At 37.1% G+C, this 10,061-nt stretch overlaps 1 protein-coding gene across 1 annotated transcript; it reads right to left on the reverse strand.

Annotated features, from left to right (window-relative positions):
- Positions 1 to 1,338: 1,338 nt before the first annotated feature.
- On the reverse strand, positions 1,339 to 6,304 carry LOC119980324 (ubiquitin carboxyl-terminal hydrolase 3). The gene is made up of 8 exons (XM_038822988.1): positions 6,105 to 6,304; positions 5,503 to 5,673; positions 3,853 to 3,958; positions 3,277 to 3,335; positions 3,056 to 3,130; positions 2,635 to 2,683; positions 2,412 to 2,488; positions 1,339 to 1,824 (listed from the first exon to the last, which is right to left on the reverse strand). Exons 1-8 carry the CDS (start codon positions 6,177 to 6,179, stop codon positions 1,726 to 1,728), a joined length of 711 nt encoding a protein of 236 aa, XP_038678916.1. The 5' UTR covers positions 6,180 to 6,304; the 3' UTR covers positions 1,339 to 1,725.
- Between the last annotated feature and the right edge of the window lie 3,757 nt (positions 6,305 to 10,061).

The raw sequence follows: 10,061 nt of genomic DNA on the forward strand, positions 1-10,061 counted from the left end.
TCCAATTGGAAGAATTATTCTACTATCAGACAATAGCAATGTGCTGTTCAATTGGAAGGTTTTTTCTTTGTCAATTAATGGTTTTATTTGAAGTCTGATCTCATCATGGTACAGGGTATTGTCGATAAGGGTGTATTTTTTTTGGACAATGCTAGAGACCCTCAAAAGTTGACCCCCAAAAGTCCCCAAAATCTATGTGGCATTAAAATAGCCATTGATTAAAAACACACACATAGGGCCCACTTCATATCCAACACTCCACATTAAATAAGGGTCTTTTGGGGGTCTCAAGCATATTAATAAAAGCATATTCATCTTCGACCAAGGAAAGCTCAGTTTTATTAATAAAAGCATATAACTAACAGGTGGTTGTCATGGTGTTGGGAACTAATAATTCCATTTCCATGGGCACTAGTCTTGTATGTAGAAATGTCAATCTTCTTGCAACATTGAATAGTTTTGTCTGTTTGTTTCTTGTCTACGGTAGGCATTTCCTTGAATACTTTTTCCTTCGTGACGTGCTGAGGGATGAGAGCATACTTGTCGGGACCCGAAAGATGATGAACTATGCCTGAGGGGGCGAAGCTAGAAGAAACTCTAGTGGAGGCCCGAAGCGATACTGACGTGCAATTCGTTCGTCTGACAGCAGGACGGTAGTCATAGAAATCGAAATCCACTAAAGAGTGTGTAACAACTCACTTGCCGAATCAACTAGCTCAAAATGGACGACGCTTAAGCGCATGACCTGCACCCAACCGTTGGAGCAAGTGTCAGGCCCTGATGAGTAGGAGGGGGCGCGTGCTGACAGGATGAGAAATGGGGTTGACTACACTTTTTCGGCAATTGATGTATCTTATTGTCAGTTTAAGAAATGGACTTAAGACATATATATAGAGGGTACTAACGTTAACTTTAAGACCCTCGAGTGCGTTAGGAGGGCGCACGCGCTGACGGAATCAGAAATATGGCAGACTACACATTTTCGAAAATTGATGTCTCCTACTGCTAATTTGAGAAACAAACTTAAGACATATATGTAGAGAGTACGAAGATTAATTTTCAAACCCTCCACGCACACTAGGAGGCAGCATGCTCTTGAAATTGGAGTGAGGATTTGTTGATAACAGTGGGTGCAACTTTTTGTTTGTTTTGATTTTTTTTTTTACAAAAATGATAAAAATCTATAGATTATGCCATGGATTGATGGCGGTGGCTAGCGTTGGAGATTGAAGAGAGGGAGGAAGAAACTTTTTTTCAATATTTTAAACTTTTGGTTTATCAAATGCCATGTCAACAAATACATCTATTAGTAACTTTTACCAAAATAAAATACATGTCAACGAATGGAGTTCACATCAAATATTTTAACGGCAAATTCATAGAAGGTCAAACATGGATCATTTCTTGAAATCGAGGGGCTGATTTGGCCCATAAAAAACACAAGGACTCAATTGACCTTTTTTGGTAAGTTCAAAAGTTATATCTAAAAACAAGCATCTTTTTTGACAGCATAACCTAACCCACAACCAATTACCATTCCTTGCTGTTAATTTAAGCTAGCAAACAGCAACCATGGCCGGCAGATCACCAGACCAGATACAAAAACGATGTTTGTTAGGCCAAATACAATGAAAAAACTGGAAATGGTCTTGCAGTACAGTGATGCCTCTAGAAATAAAATCTCAGTCATTTGTGAGGGCCTCATAAGAGAACAAATCGCCAACCTTAAAATGCACCCCCACTTTTCTTTGAAATGGCTATGACATTGAAGTCGAGCGAGTGAGGATTTTTCTGGATCATGCCTTGAATGACTTTAGCTGTATCCTGTAATCAAAAATCGCTATCTAATCTCAAAAAAATTATTAGAAAAGGGATGTAACAAAAAAAAATGTAACCTTATCACCTTGGATTCCACCAAGGCCCCCAACGGTAGGGACACAACAGCACAGCCCAAGCATCAGCAAACAAGATATGGATGGGGTTGGGCTCAGTTTTTCCTAGCTCAACTCATTCAATGTACAAGCCCCTCCGGTAGAGGCAAGCGTTCTAATTAAGACAAAATTCAAACCATTCTCTTCTTTTAATCATAGCAATAAGTCAATAACCCAGATCATAATATGTTCTGGGAAGACAGGAGCGCATAACATTGCCCTTCCTAAAGATAAGGAATTCTTCATCTGACATTCTCAAATACAACTGTCAGAAACATGGATTACCATAAGAATACATCTACAAACACTAACACCTAATTATTTAGGCATTTCTTCTTTGTTTTTTGTTTCCTCTTTAATTGAAAACAAATTCAAACCTTCTCTACCATCTTTTTATAGAGCAAACATAACAGGCAACCGAAAAGGAAAAGAATGGGCATTAGAACACTATAAACAGGGTATAACAACAGGAAAACTTACCAGTAACAAGGTGCTTGGAGAGGATGCACCATGAGATATTGGTCCTGATTTCCTCCCATCAAGCTCAAAAAGTTCCCCTGATCACAACATGGTTAGGAAAAATCAGCCCCAAAAAAAAAAACATGTGAAATTGTGCATTTAAAATTGTCTGGACAAAGATAATCATGCAATCTGAGAGAGGGAAAGATATTGTAGAATATTTATCACCCTTTGAAGTACGTACCATCCACACATGCGAAGCATATGAAATGAGTATTGACATCATCCGAAGCCTATAAAGGAAAATGGTAAGGGAAAAAGCACAAATCTGAACATCCATAAGAAACAATTCAACGAGCAACGGATATAAATTTTACTAATTCAACAAATGTATCATCAAACTTCTTTAAGGACCCCAATGTTATGAGTAGTTATGGTCTGTACAACTCATACCAAAATCCCAGTTAAGTTACTGCAGCCCTGACTTGGAGGTCATGATAATGACTTTTGATAGGGCCCCAATTTAATGAACACAAGAGAAGGTGATTTATGCTTCATACAAAGTCATGCAGATGTACCGCATGGCTAAATACTTACCCATCTGCAATGAATCCTTGTGTAGAAGTAATATTAACTTCAAAATTGTGACTGGTAATAAAGGTTACCTCAGTATCACCAGATGTGGCAGCTACTGAATGAGCAACTTCCATTTCTGAGTCATTTTCAAGAAATGCAGCACGCTACATCAGGAGGTGGAAACATAATTGTAAGATTAAATGAGAAAACAGTAATGGTTTGACATTAGAGCATCTTGTGTTGATTTTCGCATGTGTGGTTTGGGGTGGGGGGGGAGGAGAGAGAGAGAGAGAGATTGCAGGGATCAAACCTCCAGTGGATCCATGCTTGCAGTGGATTTAAAAAATCTATCCAGAAAAGATCCCTCAGCTGAAAACAAGAAGGTAACACCAAAAAGGAAGTATGTGATGAGTTTTTCAAAACGAATGACTGTTATCCTAATACCATTAAAAATAAAGGCAGGCATTTGGTTGATAAACCTTTAAGTGTAAAGGAAGATGATAAAAGCTGAGTGATTAGTGAAACAAGAAAAATGTAGAGAGAGAGAGACCACCAATCTCTAAAGAACGTGATACAATTCTTGTAAGCTCTAGGACTAGCATTTAGATGTCATGACCCTTTTTTTTCTTATCTGGATTTACATAAAAATTTTGATGCGGTTGTCAAATATACTCTCCAAGGCAAGAACCTGGCTTCTGATATCCAGGTTGCTGGATGTATTTCCTTCATCACAGTTAAATTTCAAAGGACGGAATGACCGTGAATCTTCTTTGTGCCATTGCTTTATTTTCAAAGGAAGGGAGATAGTAAAACACATTTTTCACTCACCATATGAATAAGCTCAATCAAATTTTCCATGCTTATAGACAGTCACCAGAAAACTTACTAAGCTTAATTTCTGAAGTGATGTTTCCAATAGCATGAAGAAGTCCAATAGTACCACAAGCATTACCAACAGTTTGCTTGAGGAAATAAACTCTATCGCAGGGTTCCTAAAATAAAAAGATATGCAGCAATTTTACTTACTCTAAAATCAAAATAGAAAGAAACGACACTTAGTACAAAGTACTTCATAGATCATCTTTCAAATTAGCAAAGAGATTAAAGGATCACAGAGAAATAATTACAAAAGAAAAGATTTAATAGACAAGCTCGGAATTATTTTTTACAGCCATAAAAATATCTTAATAATCTAAATCTCCCATATCCATATCATTTATCGCCATATTTCATTCCCAGGAATCTTTTAAAATTTTCCATTTCATTAGTTTCAAACCTAATGATAGACGAACATGTGGCCCAGTCGTAGAGTTGTAGGGTGCAACCTAGAGGTCACAAATAATTTCTAGAAACTGTCTCTCCACATATTATGTGGGGTAAGGTTTGCGTACATCTTACTTGTTCCCAACCCCGCCCATTATGGGAGCCTTGTGCATGGGTGTTGTTTACCTTTTTATTAGTTTCAAACCTTGATAAAAACCCAATAACTGAAAGTGCTAAACTGAAAATAAACAATATAGAAATTAAATCTAATAACGATAACTGAGTAATTAATTAATAAAAATTGAGTCACTAACTGGAGCTATTAAATAACAATTCAAGTACATAATGGGGGAACAAGGAAGTAAGAAAGCCCCACATAGTTTATATCAATGAAGACATAAATCAAGGGCAAAAATTATACTCCCTCCATCCCAATTTGCCTGTCATCCTTCGAAAATCTAACTTCTTAAGGAGACATGATTTAATGCAATTCAACTACACAAAATAATCATGTTAATTAATGTAACAAGGGTAATTTTGGAATACGACAACAAAATTATTAATTAATGAAGAAAAGTAACACTAATTTTGTGACCGTCCAAAATAGAAAGATGGACAACCAAAATGGAACAGAGGGAGTACCAGCTTGTCCCAAATATATTCAGCAGAATATTAAGCAAATATTGCTTATCATCATTTCCCTCCATGTCTTTCTTCAGCTTTTATTCTTTTTGATACCTCCCACCTGAGTTTTTTCAACTCTCAATCTACGTTATACATGCCAATCCATCTTAAAATATCCTATCTCATCATATCTTCTTTGATCGCCAATATCCTTACACTAGATTCCTTGTGTTGCTGGCTGCTGCATATCTATAGCAAGATTCTCATTTTTGAAATTAAAAAAAAAAATCATCATGGCACACCAAACAGTTCATTTCAGCAGGTATTATATCAAAAGAGGTTTAATATCAACACTGCAAAAATAGATACCCTAAAGTATAAAATACAATCAATATCAATATAAACAGTAAATTACATAACTAAATTTCCAGAAACCGTTTTGCTAAGTAAATGGCAATTATCAGATAGAAGATCATGGCAACCAGGAAAAAAATATGTACTCCAGTATTTTTCACAAATAAATTGATTGTGATAAAAAAAATATATAGCATCAGCATTCAATGCAAAATTAGAGAATTAATCAGGAAAAACAGACCAATAACATAGAGCTTTTACTTTCACCATATGATCAAAATGCCACTGCACTCACCCTTCTCATATTTTCCTGTTGCATTCTCTCTTCTTCAGTCTGTGAGGTTAAGGGATAAAGAAACAGCACAGCAAGGACAGGCTTTGGGACCACTTCCAAGAGTTCTTCATCCAAACCATAAACGTCGCAGCACTCTGCCTCATCAGGGTGAAGACCAAGACCCCAGAGGAACTGCAGCCACGCCCACAGTAGAAGAAATGCAAATTAGGACTATCTATTTCACATATTCACACTGAAGCAAAAGTCTGATAAAATGCAAAAATTGGCCAAGTTGGTTCTTTTGTAGAACGATTTTTCATTTCCTAGAATTAAACCCTGAATTAATTAATGGATTTTTTTGTTCCTTAACTATCGAACATTATAAAACTACCATAAGGAAATCTCAAAACCAATTCAGAAAGTTCACCAAATCCCTTAAGGGGATTAAAGTTGAAAACGAAACCTACCATATGGACTAAGAAAGTAAACAGTATAGACCCAAATCTTCAGATCACCACCAACGACCCTTTTATCAATCGCAAATCTTCAATCTATCACTCTATTAAACTAACTTTGAATTAAGGATTTAGGAGAAATGGAAAGAGATATCAGGGGAGACATGCCTGGTTCATGACATCAGGATTAGCTTCAAGAGGAAGCCACCTCTTAGCAGAAGGGCTTTCGTCTACGGTAGCCATTAGCTTCGACTGTGTCTCCAACGAGAAGATTAGGGTTTGGCGTCGATGGGATGAAAGCGGTAGTCTTTGGACTTTGGACTCTTGGCATCCGCAAGAGATTCCTGCTTCATATATAGGTTTGGAACATTTGGATTTCAAGCTGAAATTTATTGCGTCACTGTGCACAACTGCGTAAATAGGGCTAGGGCTCACCATTTGGCCCGCGGGCGAAAGCCCGGCCCGGCCCGAAAGTAGACCGGGTCATGGCAGCCCTGCCCGACCCCTAGGGGAGCCTGGGCTCCATTTTTGGGGTCGGACCCGGCCCGAAGCCCGACACCTTGGGCCAATTTTAACCCGGCCCGAGCCCAAGCCCGACCCAAACCCGACATTATTTATTTTTATATGTATATATTTACATATATATATATACACACACACATACACAGACAGGGCACACTGTCTGTGTATTTGTGTATATATATATACACATGCACTGTCTGCATATATACATACATATATATATATGTAATATATACATATATATATATGTAATATATACATACATATATATGTATATATAATATATAATATATATGTGTATACCCGAATTCTCACACGCGAGATCCCGTGAATTTTTTTAAGTGCGGGATACCTTTTTCACTCTTGATTATCAACATTGCACATGTGTGCTTTAATGTGGGTCAGGGTCATCTGATCAATGGCTGAAAACCTATCCCGCACTTTAAAAACACTACGGGATCCCGTGTGTGAGAAGCACACTATGTGTATATATATATATATTATTGCAATGTATGTGTATATATATATACACAAAATACGTATATATTTCACCCTTTATAAAATATTATGCAATTGTATAAAAATTAAAGTACAATTATGGCATTAATCAATTGTAAGCAGGGATGACAATTTGTCCCCGATCCGACCCGCCCCTCGCTGATTTAATCTCCAAAACCCTAAAGGCCCTAAACCCTAAAGATCTTAAATCTTAAACCCTAAACCTAAGCACTAACCCTAAAGCCATAATATGACCATCTACTCATAAATGTTGATAAAATCTTAAGACCCTAAGATTTTATAAAATAAGTATAAAATTAAACTATTTAAAACTATAGATGTGTATAACATAAAATTTAAAATCAATACTCATTAAGTAAAACTAAAATTATTTAATTGTGTTAAAAATATAACAGGTGGTATGTAAAGATAATAATTTAATTAGTTAGCAAGTATAACATGAAAGTAGCTTTGGCTTGTTGGTTAGTTCATTACTCTCCTTTCTAAAAATCCTATGATGAACAATTTAATTTTATAATCCTCAAGGAGGATGAATAGTGGCGGGACGTGGGAGCCCGAGCCCTGCTCGAGGCCCAAGCCCGAGCCCGAAGCCCGAGCTTTATGGTCCTGGGCCTCATATTCTCAGTTCGGTCCGGGCCGAGCCCGGCCCGAGGCCCGAAGATCTAAACCGGGCCCGGGCCGAGCCTGGGTCCAAAAAAGTCGAGTCGGCTCGACCTGATGTCGAGCCCTAAATAGGGCGAAGGCCCAAGTTGATAATAGGGAATATGAAGGAGAAAACTCATTAGTTGCTACATTTCATACTAGGCTACATTTCATAGACAAACTAGTATGAAATAGATTGTTAGGTATTTGATGAAATTTATAAGTAACGCTAACTTATAATACGTGGAAGGTACACCCGAGCTACTAGTTGAAGTAGTGAAGATAATGTGTCATCCTGATAACCAGGGTTTGAATCATCCCTCCTCGTTTCAAAAAAATAAGTTGTGGAATGTAACACTAATCTATAAAGATGAACATTATATGCATGATGCAGCCCAAAAATAACTAAGTACACCACAATCTTAATATACCTCTAAAAATATAACATTATGTATTGCAACCTTTTTTTTTTTGCTTTTTCTAAAAATACAGTGTGCACCCCTTTTCTTCATCCTTTCTAGGGTTTCTTCAAACATACCAAACCCTAACTCAATCTCTTCTTCTCTTCGCCTTCTTTGCCCTTCCACTTTCGATCCTCCGCCGACACCGGATATTCAAACCTTCAAATCGACCCCACCTACGAGGAACACCTCAACAACAATTCAAACTTTCTCAATCATCCACAATCGTTCAGTAGGAGAGATATGGGGGAAGAGGAGGCACCAGTAAACAGAAACATTAAATTTCAGAACCATCAAACTCGTCAATAACAAGGCAAAGACTATTGCAGCCAGAGTTCAGAAGAAGAATTCAACACGAATAAGAGAAAAAGTCCATGAAAGATAAAGAAAAAGTCCCAATCTTTCTTCACCTCTGTGAAGATGAAGATGAATTGAGGGTTGGGTTTTGGTGGGTTTCTCGCCTGTGAAGGTGAATAGAGAATGGGAAGGTTGAAAGAATTTGGGGTTTATGTGGTAGGGACAATGGAGTGTATTAAGATTGGTCATTTTGGCAATATTTTGGGATGCACTTATATTATATTTAGTTTAAAAGATAGAATAGTATCATTGAAACCATTGCTAGGATCCAATATAAGACACTGGTACTCATAGTTTGAGAATAACTTTTTGATGGAAAAAAGATCTTATGGAAAAAAAACCAAAAAAAAGGCTAAAACAGTCATATTATATAACTTCATGAAATAGACTGGTGTTTCCTAAAGGAGATACAAACTGCTTAATTGAAAGGGTGAGTGTACAGAATATGGTATCTACACAGGTAATTAGAGAAGATGATATCCAAACTCTTGTCAATTATTGTTATTTTCTCCATTTGGGTTTGTCTTCACATCATCAAGGTTTCTAGTTGTTGTAAAGCCAACAATTATCTTCCTCGGTATCATTATCTTTGAAAACATAATGTCACAAGTGTCCAAAACAAGGATTCTAAATATAGCTCAGAAACAAACTTCTTATATTTGAAAGCTCTAAAGCAAGCAGAAAGGACAGCTTTTCAATTTAGAAATACCAAAAGGATTTGTAATTTCCTTAGAAACTAAAACCTTTTTGAGAGAAAAAGGAGACAAGTAGCCATTCATAGAATCATGGTACATGCCTTAGCCTTGTGGGAATAACCTCAATAAGATAGCATCCTTAGAACTGAGAGGCAAGGACATCAACCATCCCTTAGCCTTGTCCCTCAAAGAGAATGGGAATAACCTCAATAAGATAGCATCCTTAGAAGCTCCATTAATCCCAAAAGTAGTGCACACATGCAAGAAAGAGCGAAGATAGACATTGGGCTCTTCATTAGGAAGACCATAGAAATTCACCGAGTTAGAGATAATGTTGATGATAGCCGACTTGATCTCAAAATTAGTAGCATTGATGGGAGGATAGCAAAAGCTTGAACGATTTGTATCCCAAGTAGGCCTAGCACAATCCTCAAGAGAGCGAGGATCAAATTGCCTAGAAGGGTTTTCAACCTCTTCACCACCATTTCTTCCATTAGCACCTCCACCATTACCATTGCCAACATTAGCATTTAAACCTCCACCGGGCTCACCAACATTCCTCCTTGCTTGATTGTCTCCCATGCCTTCCATGATATTATTAGTATGCTCCCGCCTAAGATTGCGAAGTGTCCTCTCAATTTCCGAATCAATATCAATCAATTTCGAATTAAGAGTACGCCTTCCCAAGCTTATTATACAAACGAAAGAATTTTTGTAGAAAAATAAAAACCAATTAACACAATTGAAAACCTAATTTGACAAAAATGAACTGCCTCAATCCCCGACAACGGCGCAATAGAAATCAATGTCAAACATGCAACAACTATGTAAATTGGGTGAAAATCATGAGTGGTTGGTTTTGTTTTTTACTAAACTAAAACAAAGAACAAAAGAGCAATTAAGTAAACACAAATGTAATCAAAGATGGG

This window comes from Tripterygium wilfordii, chromosome 16 (genome assembly GCF_013401445.1).
Source record: "Tripterygium wilfordii isolate XIE 37 chromosome 16, ASM1340144v1, whole genome shotgun sequence".
NCBI classification, from domain to species: domain Eukaryota; kingdom Viridiplantae; phylum Streptophyta; class Magnoliopsida; order Celastrales; family Celastraceae; genus Tripterygium; species Tripterygium wilfordii.

What these genes read in the sequence shown, in the direction of transcription:
- LOC119980324 (XM_038822988.1), bottom strand. Translation starts at nt 6,179, where the DNA reads ATGGCTACCGTAGACGAAAGCCCTTCTGCTAAGAGGTGGCTTCCTCTT. An exon ending in ATCCTGATGTCATGAACCAG is followed by an intron (nt 5,674 to 6,104) that starts GCATGTCTCCCC and finishes GCGTGGCTGCAG; the next exon opens with TTCCTCTGGGGTCTTGGTCT. An exon ending in CCACATCTGGTGATACTGAG is followed by an intron (nt 2,684 to 3,055) that starts GTAACCTTTATT and finishes TTTCCTTTATAG; the next exon opens with GCTTCGGATGATGTCAATAC.